The 20,937-nt window shown below is 49.3% G+C and overlaps 1 protein-coding gene across 3 annotated transcripts in view; it reads right to left on the reverse strand.

Moving 5' to 3' along the window:
* LOC148534364 (glypican-5-like) overlaps positions 1-20,937 on the reverse strand; it is a 318,714-nt gene that overhangs the window by 290,112 nt on the left and 7,665 nt on the right. For 2 of the 3 annotated variants that reach the window (XM_088466426.1, XM_088466419.1), the window contains exon 1: positions 1,096-1,586. The exons of the other annotated variant lie outside the window; for it this stretch is intronic. In XM_088466426.1, coding sequence (XP_088322552.1) covers positions 1,096-1,246 — 151 coding nt within the window. In that variant the 5' untranslated portion in view covers positions 1,247-1,586. Of the gene's footprint in view, positions 1-1,095; positions 1,587-20,937 lie in introns of those variants that run through there. 3 annotated transcript variants of the gene reach the window in all.

The following is a 20,937-nucleotide window of genomic DNA, read 5'->3' on the forward strand; positions in this document are numbered from 1 at the left end:
ACAATGGTCTAAGTATGCCTAGAAGCCCATTTTCCTGTTTAAAGTGCTCCTAGAATAAGTGGCCCATTGAAAGAATAGGCCGATGAATGGTTTTCCCAGCCACAAGTACACATACAAGGCCCCTGGCCATTCAGGTCAAAGTTCAATACCAGCAAATCTAAATTCCCACTTAACACACAACCGTATTAGAAACTGGCTGAATAAATAAAACTGCCAAAAAACCTCCCTCCTCCGCCTCCTCACTACCTCCCCAGCGGCTTTGCGCATGCGTACCCGGGACGACAGAGAGCAGGTAAGTAACGCAGCTACATCTGCTACTTTTCGTAGCAGCTGTCCCTGAACGTCACATTTCCCCCGCTGCGAGTTGGATACTTAAGCATTTCTCGCAGCGAGTTCAATACTTCATCATTGGAGGCCATACAGCCTCCGATGCTGAATAGGCCTCTCAATCTCCAACCGGCACGTAAATTGCAATGTGATAAAAAAAATAGCTTTTTTTATTACAAATATCTTTTACCTACCCTTTTACACCTGCCTGGTATCCTGCTATTTTTATACCTTGGTAACTTCCGAAACACCAAAGCACACAATAGCCACACATAGCCCTCATTATTCAATTCTCGCACTGCACCCACCACATAATCTGTACTGACATAAAATCCACATGTAATCCTATTACAGAAGATAACTACACAGGATGGTAATCACAGTGTATTAGATCAGGCAGCTATACAATATATACATTAAGTTTCTGTGATAAACACAGTAGATGCATGTAATCACATCACAACTATCCCAAGTCACACACCGAGTATATACACAATGCCCTGTCTGATACATGTGTTCAGTTTTCCAATATAACATATATTTATTGTAAATTGTGGAAAGGTATATATGCATATACACTGTGTTTGGGGGTGGATATAAAACTATAGTTACCTCCTCAGTACCATCACAGTAATGACACATAGATATTTTGCTCAGAGTGGGTACAGGTCACAGCAAGGTATGGAAATTGGAAAACCCCTATTGAAATGCAATGAACCTGTGAAACACAGGAGTGAATAATGGCAGCACTGGATACTTAGCACTCACCCTCCACTGGCACCTCGGGCACCAGCCGTCCTCTCCCGACTTGCTGAAGCTGAAATGCCGCACGCACCTCATGGCAACTTGGGGGCCGCTCGGATGGCATCAGTGCCACAAAGTTGAGGAGCAAGAGGAGGGGCAGGAACAATGTGGGCATCTCACCAGCCTGAGGGGTACACACTGAGTGTGCCACCCTCTATTTACCTCCACACTGCATCTAGGTCTTCCCTGAACGCACAGCTTATGCAGAGCACCTGTGCCCAGCTCTATGCCTAGCAGCACCCAGGCAGGACTCCATGTAGAGGGCACAGCATTTTATCAGATAGCCCCACTGCTTTCCCGCTGCCTCCTGATAGGTGTCACACCTCTATCTGTAGTTACGGTAACTCTTCTACTGTATCTGGCTGTCAGTTCCACTGTCTCTGTCTGTCCCAGACTGCAGGACAGGTCCCTCCCTCACTCCTGTCCTGTACTAGTCTCTCAGCTCCATGCATGCCTCCCTTCTCCGTGCTCGCTCCCTCTGCCCTGCCCCTCCCTGCCTCCCTCTCTTCTCCGACCTCATCCCCCAGTCATTCCTGACTGCTTAACCCCCCCACTTCCAAACCTATAACCCATCCTCAGATTTTTCTATGGCTTTTCTGAGTATGGCATGCCTTACTGTCCTGTCCACATCATGTTGTAGCAAATATACATGTTATACGTCAGTCACCCTGCTACAGCATGACTACTGCATCAAACCCACACGCTGGAGCCAGCAATAGTGATTCCACGCAGATTTAAAAAAGGTCAAGAATGTACTGAGGGCCTGATTCAGCATGGATCAGGGGCGTATCTATAATGGGTGCGGGGAACACGGGCCCCTGGGTCCAGGGGGGCCCCGCACCGCACACCCTGCACCCATAATATTACTTACCTCTTACCAAGTCCCACGTCAGCGCGGGGGGCAGGCGCTGTAAAACTACTGGAAAATGGCCGCGGCGGCCATTTTCCCGTTGTCTGCGCATGCACAGTACAGGGAACATGGCTGCCACGGCCATTTTCCCGGTGACCTGTGCATACACTATAGACTCTTGGCACACTCTAGTGCCCAGAGTCTATAACTCCGGCGCTGGCCACGCACAGCTCAGTGAGCTGCCGGGCAGAGAGGAGGGGGCCTGTGTCGGAGACTGCACACGGGCCCCCCCTCTCTAGAAACGCTCCTGGCATGAATCGCTATTCTGCTTTTACACACGCACCGCAGTTACTAATATCAGAGGTGCTATTTAAATGTGTGCATACACAATGCGAACGCAGCCTGACATAAGGACAACCCCTTCCCCTTACAGCTGTATACTAGGGCAACACAGCAAAACAATCGGTAACATCCAGTTACATAGGACCCGTGGGTCTGATTCATCTTGGATCTCAGCTGCAAAGACGCACGTAATCGGTCGATTGTTGCGTTCTGCGAATGCGTATTCATACGCATGTGCAGAACGCAGCAATTGTCCGATTTTGTGCGTCTTTGCAGCTGAGATCCATGATGAATCATGCCGAGTGTATCCAACACCACGGATAGTACAACTGCAGCAGACAGTGGTACCTCTTACACTGTATAAGGTGCAACTATATTTTATATACTGTAGAAGCCACTGTGAATAGACTTGCAAAATTCTGACCTTTCAACAGCCACACCGTCAAACGTAGCCACCATAAGTCTGGATAGACAAAAGGACCCTGCTGCAGGAGATCCTCTCACAGCGGTAGAGGCCACGGATCGTCTATCAGCAGTAGACGCAGGTTGGAATACCAAGCTCTGCGGGGCCAATCTGGAGCCACTAACAGACTCCTGCCCCTTTCCCTCTTGATGCATTGCAGAAGCCAAGGCAGAAGAGGAATTGGCGGAAACAGACGAATCGGAACCGCCAGGGTGTTGTGAGTGAGTCCACTGCCACGGCCTCCGGGTCTCTTGTCCAAGAGCAGTACAGAGGCAGTTGATGATTGTGGCTGGATGCCATGAGGTCGACTTGTGGAAGGCCCTACCTCTAAACAAGCTGTTGAAACACCTGAGGATGGACCGCCCACTCCCCGGGATGTACGTCCTGACGACTGAGGAAATTGGCCTCCCAATTGTGTGGAGCCTGGAATAAATATTGCTGATAATGCCACGGCGAATTCCTCCGCCTGTAATCGGTCGGTTGTTGCGTTCTGCGCATGCGTATTCATACGCATGTGCAGAACGCAGCAATTGTCCGATTTTGTGCGTCTTTGCAGCTGAGATCCAAGATGAATCATGCCGAGTGTATCCAACACCACACATAGTACAACTGCAGCAGACAGTGGTACCTCTTACACTGTATAAGGTGCAACTATATTTTATATACTGTAGAAGCCACTGTGAATAGACTTGCAAAATGCTGCAGCTTTTTGCAGGGGGCTATGGGCCTGATTCAGAGCCGCTCGTAAGCGGCCGCTCGTTCCTTCCGAGCGATGTTTGCCCAACTGCGCATACGTACGGATTGTAATACGCATGCGCAAACCAGTCAGTGCGGCCAAAATCGTTTGTTCGCTAAATAGCGAATGCCTGCTATTTTGAGTGACAGGAGGAGGCGTATGTGGGTGGTAACAGGGGAAGGTGCTTGAAAACGGGGAGTGGAAATCAGAACGCAGACGCGCTTAAAGGTCAAAACGGGCGTTTTATGGGTGTGCAGAATTAATACAGCAGCGTCATTGACCACGTCACTGGGTTATTTTATAGTCAGAACTGCTCGCAAGATTGTGGTAGGAAAAACCAACCACAAGAATAGCGAGCAGTTCATACGCTGGTCGATGTACTCGATTAATCTAATAAAGAGCGGACATGACGTAGGATGCGAGCGGCCAGGGGGCATAATTATCCAAAAAACGACCGCAAGTTTTGTTCGCTCGTTCAGACCTAGAGGCGTGAACAGACCGCAAAGAGCGAACGGTTCATTTGAATAGCCACCCCTTTTTTCTGAACGAACGACCGCAAATAGCGTCCGGCTCTGAATGAGGTCCTATGGCTAAAAGCTTTTCTATCTGAGCAGAAGATTAAATAGGTGCTGTCACTGTGGCTGTAGGTGATTATAAATGGACAGCCTTTTCCATTTGCACAATGGGTACCATCTAGTTTCAGTAAGTATGGCTCAGTCACATAATTACATTTTTCACCAGCATGTCATTGCTTTTTCAAAGCAATACGGATACATGAAAAGGAAACACACTGGGGTATGGTAAGGCAAGTATCTTAACAAAATGGTGGCAGGCAGAATATGGTGACCTGCTGCTGCCACACATGGATGCTTGGTCCGTGCCTGTGTTCTGCCGATTGAATGGCCTGATTCAGCGGCGGACGCAGTCAGCGGACGCAAAAGATCTTGACAGCAAGATGGATCCTTCAAATAAGTACTGCCCCTCTGAAGTCAGGACAGTTGGATCCCTGCCGTTCACACCAGATCACATAAGCCTTCCAGATATGATAGTAGTGTCTGGAAGTAACTTCCTTCCAGGCCCGGAGCATGGTAGGGATTACAGTAGATAGGATCCCCTTTCGCCTTAAGATTGACCTTTCAACAGCCATGCCATCAAATGTAGCCGCCATAAGTCTGGATAGACAAAAGGACCCTGCTGCAGGAGATCCTCTCGTAGAGGCCACGGATCGTCTATCAGCAGTAGACACAGGTTGGAATACTAAGCTCTGCGGGGCCAATCTGGAGCCACTAACAGACTCCTGCCCCTTTCCCTCTTGATGCATTGCAGAAGCCAAGTCAGAAGAGAAATTGGCGGAAACAGATAGACGAATCGGAACCGCCAGGGTGTTGTGAGTGAGTCAACTGCCACGGTCTCCGGGTCTCTTGTCCAGGAGCAGTACAGAGGCAGTTGATGATTGTGGCTGGATGCCATGAGGTCGACTTGTGGAAGGCCCTACCTCTGAACAAGCTGTTGAAACACCTGAGGATGGACCGCCCACTCCCCGGGATATACATCCTGACGACTGAGGTAGTCGGCCTCCCAATTGTGTGGAGCCTGGAAGAAATATTGCTGATATTGCCATGGTGAATTCTTCCGCCCAGAGAAGAATGTGGCTTACCTCCTTCATTGCTGCCCGACTTCTGGTGCCGTCTTGTTGATTTATTTACGCCACCACTGTGGCGTTGTCTGACTGGACTCTAATGGCTTGACCCCGCAACAGGTGATGCGCTAGTTGAAGAGCATAAAACACCGCCCATAATTCCTAGATGTTTATGGGCAGTCTCGCTTCCTGTGAAGTCCAGCGGCCCTGGAAGTGGTTCTCCAGAGTCACTTCCCCCCCACCCCCCAGACACACATCTGTGGTGAGGAGAATCCAATTCCACACTTCGAACCTCTTGCCCTCCAGCAGGTGAGATGAATTCAGCCACCAGAGAAGAGATATCCAAGTTCTGGGGGGCCAGCTTCACTCATTGGTGAAGAAATAGATGGGATTCCGACCACTGGGAGAGGAGGTCCAGTTGAAAAGGCCTGGAGTGGAAGCGGCCATATGGAAAGGCTTCAAAGGTCACAACCATCTTCCCGAGAAGTCGTATGCATAGGTGCACCAATACTCGTCGATGTTGTAAGATCAGCCACACCATCTCCTGAATGGAAGTTGCTTTATCCCGAGGAAGGAAAACCTTCTGACTTACTGTGTCCAGAATCATCCCCCGAAATTGAAACCTCTGTGTTGGCTGCAGATGGGACTTGGGAAAGTTCAGGATCCACCCATGTCATATGAGGAGCCTGTGAGTCACCAGTATGTTTTGTAATAATTGGTTCCTTGAAGGAGCTTTCAGGAGGAGACCGTTCAGGTAAGGGACAATCGTGACTCCCTGATTCCGAAGAAGAACCATCATCACTGCCATTACCTTGGTGAATACCCTGGGAGCCGAAGATAGGCCGAAGGGTAAGGCCTGGAATTGAAAATATGAGTCCCGAATAGCGAATCATAGGAACGCTTGGTGAAGCGGCCAGATGGGAATGTGTAGGTAGGCATCTCTTATATCCAAAAAAACGTTTTCCTCGAGCCCCGCAATGACATATTGAAGGGACTCCATCATGAACTTGCATACTCTCAGATAGGGATTGAGATCCATCAGGTTCAGAATAGGTCTGACCGATCCATTCAGCTTCGGAACCACATACAAGCTGGAGTAGAACCCTTATTTTAATTGATGTGTGGGGACCTGTACCAACACTTGAGCGTTGAGAAGTTTGTCTACAGCTTCTTGTATCCCGACCCATCTGTCATTTGAAACTGGCAAACCTGTGGTGAAAAACCAAGGAGGTGGCTGGATCTGGAAATCGAGTTTGTACCCCTGGGTGATGAGGTCCCGAACGTCCGGACAAGATTGTGCCCACACTGCCCTGAAATCTCAAAAACGAGCTCCCACCCTGGGGTCCCCAAGGTGAGAGAGAAACCCATCATGCACTGGGTTTGGTGGAGGGCTTATTGTCCTGGCGTGTAGAGGTTGCTGCGGCTCTACTCTGAACAGGACGTCACCAGTGATGGAAGTACTTCCACTGCCCTCTTTGATTCTGCATCAGCCTGCCACTGTCGCAACCAAAGAGCTCTTGCTAGAGCGTAAGACCTAGAAGTGAGATTACATACTACTTTTGAAGCCTCGCCAAGTTAAGCAGCCGACTCCCCAATCTGTTCTGCTAAAGGAATAAGATAGCTGGGAGTCCTGTAAATTAATCCTTCAGATAGTTGTTTAGCCCAGGCTTCAATTGCCTTATTGACCCAGGGCAAAGAATCACGCCCGCTACAGTGTAAATGGACTTTAGGGTGTTCTCCAACTTCCTATTGGAAATCTCTTTTAAGGAAATGGCCCCTGGTACTGGCAGAACAGTCTTTCTGGACAGACAAGACACTGAGGGATCTCCCGAGGGTGGAGTCTCATATAGCTTCCTGCTTTCTGTAAGGGAAGGGTAGGAGGACAAAAGTCGACGGAATACCTGGAATTTTTTATCCGGGTTTTTCCAGGCAGTGGTCAGGATAGAATCCAGCTCTTTAGATGCTGGAAGGGAGGCAGCCTGTCTTTGCTTTTTACTAAAGATAGATGGCAGAGCAGAACCCTGGTTCACTTCCTCCACGTTTAATACCTGATGTATTGCTAAAATCAGTGCCTCTATCACCTGGGAAAAAGGTTCCGGATCGTCCGGAACCTGTTTGTCCCCAGAATCATGAAACTCGCCCTCCTCTAGTGGGAGCATATTCTCATCCTCAGAGTCATCTGTAGGACTGAGGGTAACAGTCTTTTCTAGGGAACATGTGGTGAAGTCCCCGCAGAAGGGGCGCGGGAAGTGGTCATTGCTTTTATGAGACCCTCTACCGACTTAGCTAGGTAACGAGCCCAGGCTGGTTCAGGGGGAGGGAGTAGAACTCTGAGATCTGGAAACCTCTCTATCCTTATGGGCCTCCAGTTCTGCAGACAGATTGACATAACAGAAGTGAACTGTGTCGTCCAAGATGGCGGTACCTGCGTCTAGGGTGATCGTTGATCCTGCTGCTCTGAATCACATTTGTCACACAACAGGGAGCTAGATGATTGTCCCCGTGTAAACTTTTCTGCGCACTTTGTGCAAGAAAATGTTTTCTGTGAAGCTTTACAGTAGATTCTCTTCCAGCCATGGTACACAACACTTACATACAAACAAGACAGTAGTGTAGTGGACAGTGTAAGATTAGAGACTGAGAATAGTAGGAGATAAGGGCAGAGAGGGAGGAGAGCCACACCCGCCCAAACAGCACTGTTAGCACTGCCAAAAGCGCTATGCATAAATCACAGCAATAATAAAACACTATGCTCCTATAAAGCCTAACCCCACTGATCACTGGGGAGGCTGTCTCAGTCTCAGTGCTGTCAAAACGATCAGCGCAGCCCAGCAGCAGCAGTACTGTAATGGCCGTCGGCTGGGCTCTGGAAGCGCCAGGGCAGCTGGGAGCAAGGAGCAGACCTCAGCATTAGGCTCCACCCCCCGCTATAGCACCCGTATTACATACTGTATCTTGCACCAGCGGACTGCCGCTGCTAGTACACACCACCTTTTTTTGTACCTGGCAACCCCGCTAATCGGGGAGCCAGGATAATACATTAACTGCCGAGGCTGCAGGTGGCGGTGAGGCTAATGGGGGACCGCGTCGTGCGCCGCATGCAGCGCATCCTGGTACTCCCACAGAGACAGTGGTCTCTGTAGCCGAGGACCTGTGTGTGAGACGCAAGCAGCTGCGATAGGGTCCCCCCGGCAGCTCCATTGTCGCAGACAGGCAGGGGCAGCCAGCTGCCTGTTATGTCTTCAATGCTTGTTTCAGCATATTCTTTACCTATATATTAAACTAAACTATACCCTGAGGAGAAGCCCAAAGTATGACCAGCTCCATTGGTCATAATACGAAGACTGGCTAGTAGGGGGGTATGGAGGGGGAGGAGCTAGTCACACTTTCTAAATTTAAAGTGCCAGTTCCCGGTTAGCATCTATTCTATACCCACTGTCATGAAGCCTTCAGTGTTCCCTAGTGGATGAAGGAGAAATAAAAATTATTACAACACAAACAACTTTGGGGAAAAAGCACAGTCAGTCTAAAACTCTTTTTAATATTTTCTATTGTCACAAAGTTGTTTCACACTATTCATGCACAGATTTTCGCAACCTGCATCTTTGTTCAGTCTTTAGATTGCTTGTGACTAGGGGGTTAGAATGGGCATGTAATCGCAGAAATTGTTCATGAATGAGACCTCAGTGGGCTTGCAATTGCAACGAAAGTACAGTAAGGACATGTTCAGTGTGTGTAGTCTGAAGTTTAGACTAACATGGCTGCAAAAAAGTCTCAAGCCCACGCGGCCTAACTTGTGTCAGCTCTGACCCTGGTGCAGGGCCAGACTGGCCATCTGGGAGTTATGGCAAATGCCTGAAGGGCCAGTGACTAGATGGGCGGAATCAGTATGATTTACCGCATGGCCGGCGGTTCAAATCCCGACAGCGGCAGCCCGGCAGGGGTGAAAATCCTGATCGTCCAAAGGTAAGTATTTACTAACCCTATTCTACTCCCTAACCCTCCCTTAAGGGTGCCTAACCTTAACCTCCCCCCCAAGTGCCTAACCTTAATCCCCCTTCCCCGCCGCCTAAACCTAAGTCCCCGAGGGGATGCCTAACCCTAACCTCCCCCCTTCCACTAGCCTAACTCTAACCTCCCGGGGGTGTGCCTAACCCTAAATCCCCACCGGGAGCCCCTAACCTAACCCTCCCCCTCCCGCACGGCTTACCTTCGATCGCTAAGCCGGGTGTCGGGCTCCCGGCGTAGGTCTAATGACAGGCGCCGGGATTTCGACGTCTGTCATTAGACCCTTGCCAGGATTAGACAGTCGGGAAGCCGGCTGTCGCGATTACGTCCGTCGGCTTCCCGACTGCTACCCAGATGGGCTGGTCCAGCCGTTGAGAAGCACAACTGAGCAGATATACCTCCTGGTGCTTTGCTCAGTGGGCGGAGCTTCTGTAAGATGCTGCTGTCATGTCATGATGTCACATTACGCAGCCACGTACTGGGTGAAACACTGGCGCAAGAAGCAGAGGACACAGTCCAGCCGTCAGTGGTTACAGCTCTACCAATGCAGGAGGCATCAGGCCCGGACATTGGCAGACATGATCATGAGGAGACCAGCGATGGCTGTAGGAAGCTGGGCAGCCAGTAGCCCCCGGACCAGAAGCAGCCTCCCTGCTTCTCCTAGAAGAGCAAGCAGACCCAGTCAAGGATCATGGCCAATGAGAAGGCCCGCGTGCGGGTGCTGAATAAGGCATTCTCACGGCTGAAGACCAGCCTGCCCTCCCAAGCTGGACACCCAGTGCCTGGCCTCCAGCCGCTGTCGGCCAAGCACCAAATCCACACCTGCTGATGGCATAAATGGAGATACTGAGAGAAGCTGCTGGAGGGACACAGTGGGAGGTGAGTTGCTGGAGGGGGGCATAAAGTGTAAGGGACATTACTATGTGGCATGTTATAAGGGACATTACTGTGTGGCATACTGTTATAAGGAGCATTACTGTATGGCATAATGTTATAAGGGGCACTTTTGTGTGGCATAAGTGCTATAAGGGGCACTACTACTGCGCTCCACTGGGCTCTGTGTGGCATAACGTGATTGGGCTCTACTGTGTGCCGTAATATGAATAAGGGGTACCATTGTGTGACGTAACATGAATAAAGGAAACTACTTTGCAATGTAATGAGACGAAGGGGCACTACTGTGCGGTGTATTATGACTAAGGGACACTACCGTGTGGATAATTTGAATTTGGGGACCTATTGTGTGGTTGTGCCACTTTCCAGCAAAACCACACCTGATTTTTTTGCCATGTGCCTTTTGCACGTGCTCTCCCTGCAATTATAGTTGGGGGCACCAATTCTCTTCTACACAGGGCACCAAAATTTGTAGTTACGGCTCTGCTTTGGTGTACACAAATGTGTCGTCCTCTGTGTTCAGCACCCCTGCCCTAACAAATCATACAGTGAACACTATCTAATCCTCTACAACTACTAAGCTAGGGCTTGGTCATTTGGGAAAATGCCTTACCTTTTCTTTGTTTGTAACCTACACCAATGAAGTGCCAGCTTTACCTAACAGAACCAACCAAATACCAAATGTCTGACTATGGCACATGTGTACATTTTATGTTGTTCTAATTATATTTGTATGACTGTGAAGTGGGAAGAGTCAGGAATCGTAATAGGAGGAGTCTATGCCAGGAACCAGGTGCTGACGCGAGATGGTACTGGGTGCTTTCAATGCCAGGGCCTGTTTTTAGTATAAGGGTAAAGTTGATAGTGATGACTGAAGCTGCTGATGATGGCTGCATCCAATTGGTCGCAACTGTGAAAATACACCCATTTTATGCAAAACAATGCAGTACACAATGGGTTTTTTTTCATGCTTCCTACACAGTTGAGGAAGGGCAGACTCAACATACATTTTAAAGTAAAAAAATGCCATTTGCAACTGCATCTTTTATAGTGGCGTAGCTAATGAGTGAGCTCCAGCCCGGCTCTTGCAGTGGGCGCTGCAGCAGCCAATGAGAGTCGTCTGACTCTCATTGGCTGCTGGTCAATACACACATTGCTGCTGCACTGCTGCAGCACAGCCTGAGCCCGCCTCCCACCCTCCTCCTGGCGCTATTGGGTAAGCGCTCAGGGGGAGGGAAGGGGCTCGGCTGTGCAGCACAGGACCGGCACAGGGAAGCCTAGCGCCGGTCCTGTGTAAATATGTAGCGCTGGTCGCACACACTGCGGTCGGCGCTACACTGGCTAACCAGGACGGGCCGGACCTCCCTGCGCCCCCGGTCCTACAGAGCCCAGGGCACTTGCCCTGCTCGACCCCACCTTAGTTACGCCACTGATCTTTTAGCATATTACAGGCTCCATTCAAATTGAATACTTATTAACTGCTCTATCTGGCCATTAACTGAATAGTGTTTCCATTGTACACTGTGATTTTGGCCATTTTCAGTAGTGTCAGTGAATCCACGCCACTAGTAGCAATCCAGTCTCATCTCAGCCAGGTACGACAAGGGAAGGGAGTTGCAGACAGGGGTAGGGCGTCGCAGCTCAAGGTCTGCACATTCAGTTGACTCAGAATAAAGTGCAAATCTAGATTGCAATTGCTTCTCACCTTGACTAAGGACCTTTATCATAGGCAAACACAGAGGGTGGGGAGGGGGCACTGTTGCCTGGAAACCCCCCTCCCTAGCCCACACCATGATGACCACAGTAGAAATATCATATAATACTAAAGTTGCATGGTTTTAAGATCCCCTCAGTGTCACAAATGAAATAATCAGCCAGTAATGAATACACTTGTGCACCAACTAGGAGATCTGGAAAATATACACTGTTAGGGTTGCACTGATATAGACCATCTATAGGGTCAATTATTAATACTGTATAATAATGCACTATCCAGTACATAAGGAGACCAATGTATCCATATATGTCCAGGGCAGTGCTAGGTTCTTTTTTCCTGCTCCCCCACCCCCTTTAGATGCCCAAACTTGCACAAAAGATCTGGAATGATGCCCACATCTGAAATTAAAACATTCAGCTCAGACAGGATGGCCCTACTGGCACATATAATGGGTTACTGTGATTGCTGGTCCTGTATACAGTATGTCAGAATTATTTCATACAGTACCTTAATACGACGTATATATAATAACTGGTTAAGTGCTGATTACGCCGTCCTCATGGACTGGCCACACTTGCTTTAAAATCAAGCATTTGGAAACCCCTCTGTAGAAATCCTGCATTTTCCACTGTTTATGAAGAATACTTCATTTTGGCCCTTTTTATGCATTGTCAATAAACATATTCAATACATATTTTATAAAAAGTCATAAATAGTCCAATACACCTCCCCCATGAATCATGAGATATATTATATAATTCCAACCCCATACCATTTAGAGTATCTGGCAGTATGCCAGGGCAAAGTTATTGATCCCTAGACTTTGTTGGTCATAGAGAATCTGACTACCAGCTGGATGTTTCTTAACTGTTAGCCCGGGTCCTAAAGTCACATAATGAAGCTCCATATGCCTCTATGAGGCCTAGTCCTGATGACTGTTAGGTGTGCACCTGTTTTGGATTTAAGAAAAATGTTGCTTCCATCTGACATCTGTATAAGTGCACCACTGCCTATCCCCTGTATAATAATAAACCTCTTATACACTAAAATCATAAATCTTGAATTGCAGTGGTGGAATACAACAGATATCAATATGATGAGCTTTGAGTGCACAGTTTTTCATCCTACATATCTGCCAGCTGTCTGATGCTGATTTATCGGAAGGTCTCTCGCTGAGTCTGACAGTGGTATGTCTACATTGTAAAAAGTACTGTGATACTCAGCAGTGCATCTAAAATGAAATGTAAACATTAGGATAAGGAGTTCTCAGATACACCACAAGGACTGTACTGATGTCTGACTTGCAGTGGCTCTTTTTGAACATGTGTGGTACATTACTAAGATACATAGTGGTCCTCATAGCATCCTAGTCCAGCTTTTAAGGATTTACATGCTTGAGAGCACAGGTGGCTTAATTAGTAGCACCAGTCAATTTGATTCAACCCAAGCTTGTACTCAAGTTTGGATATCCTTACAATTTGGTCTGTTAGGGTGCCTTGAGCATTGAGTTTGGGAACCACAGCACTATGGAATGGTGAGATGCTTTAGGTATGAACAATATTATTAATATAATATAAACTTCTCCTTTAATAGCACACACACACCCAGTGGCGTAACTCAGAGACGTGCCGTGAGGTCAGTGGCTGGGGAGGCACACATGGAGATGGGTCGGAGTGCTGGGAGCCTGTCTCACCCCCTACTCACTGTAACTCTCCCCTCGGTACACTATGCTTCAGCGTCCATTGATTCTCCTACCTGCATCACTGAGTCTTCTCTTGCTGCTGCTGACTGAGTTCCGATCTTTAAACACTGCAGTCACATGACACATCCAAGGTATCCATTAGTGCTCAAGGCACGCCCCCCATACTCAGAGTCATAACCTCTATTAGCTCTCTTTCTGTGCAGCTTACTGCCCGTAGTGTGGCCCCGCCCCCAGCTCTTCAAGCAGTTCTTGACTATACAGAACTGAGCTGTTGCTGCCTAATATCTCGTCTCCCGCAGTCCCAGGGAGCTCCACAAAACTGGTGAGTGTCAACTATAAAAATTATTACAATAAACAAAAAAGATGTTTATAAGTTATAAATATCTTCTTTGTATTATTCTAATCATTTTTATATCAAATCTCTGGAGTATGACAAGGGAAGCGATCCCGGCACTGATAATGCCAGCGGTCAGAATCCCGGCAGCATAATCCTTTTGGTGTAAATCCTGATGCACCCTTACCACAGCCTAGCCTCAGCCCTCCCATCCCACAGCCTTACCCTAACCTTCCTGTCCCGCAGCCTAACCCTATCCGCCCCTTACCATCAGCCTAACCCTAACCCTCCTCTCCCGCAGCCTAACCCTAACTGCCAAACCCACCCCCCGCGCAGCCTAACCCTAACCTTCTCCCGCAGCCTGACCCTCCCCTTAGTGTCTAAACCTATCCCTAAACCTAATACTCACAGTCAGGATAGCAGCCATGGGGGTTCTGGAGCCGGGATTCTGACTGCTGTCTGGAATCTGGCGCTGGAATTCTGTCCGCTGGCATTGTCTTTGCCGGGATGGTGACTACATCCCCTCCAGAACACTGCTGCTGGAACCTTCCCTGCAAAATCCTTGTGTTGACTGTTGGTGCCAAAGCATTCCTTGGGGTGTGGGTGCAGTCAGGCCCGGTGACAGGGGGGTACAAAGGGGACACTTGTACCTGGCCCCGAGATCCGAGGGGCCCCGACCACTCAGGAATCTCGGGAGCCCAGTTCATATGTCCCCCTTGCCTCTGCCACCTGCTGTGTAAGCTGCTTACACAGCAGGTGGCAGAGGCAACAGTAAGCAGGGCACCTGGCATGGTTGCGGCTACATACATCCACCCGGCACAGGCGGACACAGGGAGGATAGCAGCCAGAGCAGCGTGCGTGACATCATGACGTAGGGCCGCTGAATCAGAGAGGAGCCGCTGGCTGGGTCTGACAGCCAGCTGCCAGGAAGAGGAACACAGGCAGCACAGCAGGTAAGTGTTAGCTGGGGCCGGGCTTGAGAGTCACGGAGCGGGTGGGAGAAGAGGAGTGTGTGTGACAGACACAGGGGCTGATGGATAGGAGGAAGTATGTGACAGGAACTGGGGAAAGGGGTGTGTGTGACTGACACAGGGGCTGGGGAAGAGGGAGTGTGTGACAGACGGGCTGGGGTAAATGGGGGGTGACATACACAGGGGCTGGGGAAGAGGGGGTTGTGACAGACTGGGCCTGGGGAAGAGGGGGGGTGACAGACAGGGGCTGGGGAAGAGATTGTGGTGTGACAGACACAGGGGCTGGGGAAGAGGGGGGGGTGTGACAGACACAGGGGCTTGGGAATTGGGGAGGTGTGACAGACACAGGGGCTGGGGAAGAGGGGGAGGTGTGACAGACTCAGGGGCTGGGGAATTGGGGAGGTGTGACAGACACAGGGGCTGGGGAAGAGGGGGAGGTGTGACAGACTCAGGGGCTGGGGAATTGGGGAGGTGTGACAGACACAGGGGCTGGGGAAGAGGGTGTGTGTGACAGACATGGGATGGGGAAGAGAGGGGGGTGTTACAGACACGGGCTGGGAAAGAGGGGGGTTGTGAAAGACACAGGGGCTGGGGAATAGTGGGGGGGGGAAATGAAGCTGAGAGACACGGGCTGGTGAAAAGATGAGACATGGCAGGGGAATGATGATGAAATACAGGGTGGGGAATGATGCTGAGAGACACAGTGAAGCAGATGAAGTTGAGGGACATGGGTGGGGGATAATGATACTGAGAGATACAGGGGATATGAGTGGATAGCTGCAGATGGAGAGGCACATGGAATGAGGGATGGCGCTGGAGTGACACAGACGAGGAAGAAGCTGGAGAGATGAGGGTTGAAGCTGGTGCTGGGATGTGGCTTAAGAGCCACAGGGGATGAGCCAAATGTCGACCTGCATGTCCCTGCTAGAAGTGGATGGGGGTCCCCAAAAATATGATTGTACTGGGCAGGGCTGCCAGCAGAAATTGCGGGGCCCAGTACTGACAAGATAGGCAGGGCCCCCCCCAACCAGGGGTGGAGGAGGGCAGAGGTGGGCGGAGCTACACTGGGGGGGGTGGGGGGGATATCAATTGGTGCCTTTAAGAATTCACAAACTTGCGTTGTGGTTGTTGTTAGATTGACATGCTATAATATATATGTGTATGTATATATATATATATATATATAATATATTACACTGAAAAAGCTGGATCCACAGAAAAAGCTAGAAGGGTAAGTGTAGAACACAAGGCAGGGAAGGCTGGCTGGACAGGGGGGGGGAGCAGGGAAGGCTGGCTGGTCGGGGGGGAAGCAGGGAAGGCTGTCTGGACTAGGAAAGGAGGCAGAGGGCATGGAAGGCTAGCTGTCTAGGGGGGGGACAGGGAAGGCTGGCTGGTCTAGGGTGGGAGGCACAAAGCAGAGAAGGCTGACTGGACTGGGCGGGACTGGGCAGAGAAGGCTGGCTGACTAGGGAGGGCATGGAACGCTGGCTGTACCAGGGGGGGAGGCACAGGGCAGGAAAGCTGGCTGATTATGGGGGAGACAGGGAAGGCTGACTGGACTGGGGGGACTGGGCAGAGAAGGCTGGCTGACTAGGGAGGGCATGGAACGCTGGCTGAACTAGGGGGGGAGGCACAGGGCAGGAAAGCTGTCTGATTATGGGGCAGACAGGGAAGGCTAGCTTAACTAGGAGGTAGGCACAGGGCAGGGTAGACTGGCTGACTAGGGAGGTACAGGGAAGGCTGGCTGACTAGGGGGGACAAGTAAGGCTTGCTGGACTTGGGGGTGGGCAGTGATGACTGTAACAGAGGGGGAGCAAGGCAGGGAAGACTGCTGAAACAGCGGGTGGACAGGGAAGGCTGGCTGGAACAGGGGGGAGAGCACAGAGCAAGGTCAGAGAGTACCTTTTTTTAATGGTCTTTTCTGCTGGCTGCGATGGTGCAGCCAGCCAGATAAAATTAGCGCTGACTGCTTTTCAGAGATGGGGGTCATGGTGGCAGCGGTGCTGCAACGGCAGCCAGGATAATTCATAAACAGCTCTGACGGCATTTCAAAAGCTGGCCGCGAGCCAATCACAGCTCCTGGACCAGCAGCCAATCAGGAGCCGCCGCTCCTGATTGGCTGCCGTTCCGCGATCTCAGGCTGGCTTGTGGCCGCAGGCATTATGAACCCTCCCTGCATCCCATGTCTCCTGGTGTGGTGTAGCACCGCTTCAACCCGGGCCCCCCTCTCTCTCTCTTTCACCTGGGCCCGGTACTTGAGGCCCGGCGGTCCCCCCCTGATGGCGGCCCTGGTACTGGGCCCCAAGATTTCTGCTGCCGGCCCTGAGTGCAGTGATCTCATAGGATTCTCTCAATGAAAGCTGCTGTCGTTCTTGGCTGGTTTCTTTGTATCTTTTCTAGGATGTGTGCAGCCACACTTCAGTCTCAGTTAAAATTGGAGGTCATGTAAGTTTGCCAGTCTGGCACAGTGCTGCACAGTCTCACACTGCAAGGTGTAGGGAAGCAGATAACACTTATGGATATTTACTTAAATGTAAGTAACCTTATTTATTATTTATTTATTGACATTTATATAGTGCACACAGAGAATATTTCAGTTCTTCACATTAATGGAACTTCAAATCTATGTTACCTATTACATGGACACACGTAACCATTAATGTTAATTTTTGTCTGTCAGCAGCCAATTAACCTACCAGTATATTTTTGACGTGTTGGAGGAAGTTGGGGCACATCCTTGCAAACACAGTAAGAACATACAAACTTCACATTGGCTATCCATGATCGCCAGAAATTGAAATCATGACCTCAGTGCTGTGGGGAAATAATGCTAAGCACAGTACTACATCGCCTGTGCTGCTAATCTTCTACAAATGAGGCAGGTCTAGCTGTCATGCAGAACAGTGTGAGCAGCGTAGCTAAAATCTGTAATCAAACCTGGATTTTCATTAAATTCAAAAGATCAAGAGCACTATAAATCCAAATATATATATATATATATATATATATATATATAAGAGCACTATAAATCCAAATATATATATATATATATATATATATATATATATTGTGATAGGATCATTGGTAAAGTGGTCTGTGGCAGGTACATTTGTCCCAGATTCCTGTCTTATGTGTTTTAAACCCCCAGGAGAAAGTCTGCAGTGTAGCAGGCTTGAGTTTCGGCTTTTTGAAAAGCCGGTTTGGGACCTGGGGGTTGTAGGTGAGAGGAGAGGGAGGGCTCCACCCACGGCCACTCCAGGTTTTGGTTCTCGCAGCCTGGTAACAGGCTTGTTAGTTTTCCACCTGAGAGTGGCCAATATAAGCCTAGTGTGTTTAGGGCTGAGTGTCTCACCTGGGAGAGCAGACAGGGAGTTTGCTCAGAGACACTTGGAAAACCTATCTGTAAGTACTGTGCTGTGCTTTGTTGCTGGCGAGGGCATTAGGCCCTGCCAGGTTCTGGTAGTGAGGGAACTACCTGTGAAGTTAGTGCCCCGACAGGGCTAGGATTTATGTTTATGTTTTCTTTATGTTATTTCTGACATTGTACAATAAAGACTGGCGCCGACCAGCTTGTACTCGCTTCCAGACTGGTGTGCTGCTTCCCTGCTGCTGTGTGTGTGTGTAAGGAAGGAGTCCCCTACCCAGGAGAGGGACCTCCTAATCTGACTGTGTCACAATATATATATATATATATATATATATATATATATATGAGCACTATATATCCAAATATATATACTGTTATTATATATTTATAATAATAATGTTATTTATATAGCGCTTTTCTCCTAAAGGACTCAAAGTGCTTTATATTTGCCTTTACAACACAAAATACAAAACAAGCTTAACAAGGGACATTAGTGAATACTGGGTGAATAGGTGAGTTTTGAGTCTATTTTTGAAGGATTCTAGAGTGGAGGCCTCTCGAACTGTGCGGGGAAGTGACTTCCATAGAGTTGGAGCCACAAAGATGAAAGCTCGACCCCCAGATGAATTCTGTAAGATTCTAGGTACTGTTAATAGTCCTTCATCAATAGATCGCAGTAATTGAGTGGGACAGTAAGGAATCAGAAGCTGCTTCAGGTACCCTGGGCCATGGACATGAAGGACTTTGAAAGTTTGTAAGCCAATCTTGAAAACAATTTGCCATCTGACAGGCAGCTAGTGAAGGGAGTAGAGAATGGGTGTTATGTGGCTGGAACGGGGCTGGTTGGTTAATAGCCTGGCAGCTGTATTTTGTACCATCTGCAAGCGGTGCAATTCTTTTGCTGGGAGTCCAATGTAGAGGGCGTTGCAGTAGTCTAGGCATGATTATATAAATGCATGTATGACTTTAGGCAGATCTTCTGAGTGAATTAAGTGCTTGATTCTGGCTATGTTCCTCAGATGAAAGAATGAGGATTTGATTGTGGCTGATACCTGATGTTTAAGTGTCAAGCCACTATCCAGGACAACACCAAGATTCCACACATGTTCAGTGTTTTGTAACTCTGAGCCCCCAAGCGTAAGTCCTGTTGGTTGCCTATGTCCTGTGATCTATCATAAGGACCTCTGTTTTATCTTGGTTCAGTCACAGCCAACTGTCACTCATCCACTCCTGGAGCTCAGCTAGGCAGCCATTTAGGGTTGTTATGGTGTTCTTAGTACCTGGAGCAAAGGACAGGTACAGTTCTGTATCATCTACATAGCAGTGGTAGACCGGGCCATGATGTCTGATTATTTGAGGTATATTCCCCGAAGACACCTGTTTTTGGGGGATAATCGCACATATTAACTATCAGCCTGATGTATGAAGGAGGGATCTTTCGGAGCCCTTGTCCCTGCATGTGGTATGATACATTTGGTATGTAGTCGGGAAGCCGGCGGACCTAATCCCGACAGCCGGCTTCCTGACTGCTTAATCCCGGCGAGGATTAAATGACAGGCGTCTAAATCTAGACGCCTGTGATTTTACGGACGCCGGGAGACCGGCACCCGGCATCCCGATCAAAGGGACGCCGGGCGCCGAGCGTGGATAGACGCGGGGGGGAGGGTTAGGTTTAGGGTTCCCGGGGGGGACTTAGGGGTAGGCACCCCCCGGGAGGTTAGGTTTAGGCTAGGGGAAAGGGGGGTTAGGGTTAGGCACCCCCAGGGGGGGACTTAGGGTTAGGCACCCCTCTGGGGGACTTAGGTATAGGTGGTGGGGAAGGGGGGGTTAGGTTTAGGCACTTAGAGGGGAGATTAGGGTTAGGCACTGGGGGAAGGTTAGGGTTAGGCACCCCTAAGGGAGGGTTAGGGTTAGAGGAGGGAATTGGGTTAGTCAATTCTTACCTTAGGGACAATCGGGATTCCAACCGCCGGACAATCATACCGATTCCGATACATTCCAGCAGTATTCTCACATACTGCAATGCGATTTTGGGCACTAATATCATGCCCAGTTCACATACAGTAATACACTCCTACTCTCCCAAAAATCGTGTGGCGCTCCTGGCAGCCTGGAAAAGACAAGTCTCTCGGGCGTTCCTGTGCAGTAACCCGGGTTATTTGATGGCAATGTCAAAGGGTTATAAGAGGAACAATTGTAAATATTTTCTTTTCCAACTCTTCACATTAGTGCTCTTGCTGACCATTTGGTTCACTACTATTTCTTATCTACCCGGTGCCTATTTAGCAAGTTTGTAGCCGCAGGACGAGCTCATATTGGCACACCTTGGATGTGGATCCAGGCTGGACTTACTTTCTACCCAGCGCACACAACCGTTTGACTGTTACACTGTGGACACTGCTCCCGGCTATTACACCTTCAGGAGCCGGTATACCATACAAGTGCACCCATAGAAGCTGCTCGCTTCTTACGAATCCAGGTGCCCCGGCAGCCGTACAGAGGGCCTGATTCAGAGCCGGACGCTATTTGCGCTCGCTCGTCCAGAAAAAGGGGCTGGCTATTTAAATTAACCGTTCGCTCTTTGCGGTCTGTTCACACCTCTATGTCTGAACGAGCGAACTAAACATGCAAACGTAATTTTGAAAAAAACGCCCCCTGGCCGCTCGCATCATACGTCATGTCCGCTATTTATTAGATTAATTGAGTACATCGGACGGCGTATGAACTGCTCGCTATTCTTGTGGTTGGTTTTTCCTACCACAATCATGCGAGCAGTTCTAACT

Source organism: Taudactylus pleione, unplaced genomic scaffold (genome assembly GCF_031769625.1).
Source record: "Taudactylus pleione unplaced genomic scaffold, aTauple2 ptg000066l, whole genome shotgun sequence".
Taxonomy (NCBI): domain Eukaryota; kingdom Metazoa; phylum Chordata; class Amphibia; order Anura; family Myobatrachidae; genus Taudactylus; species Taudactylus pleione.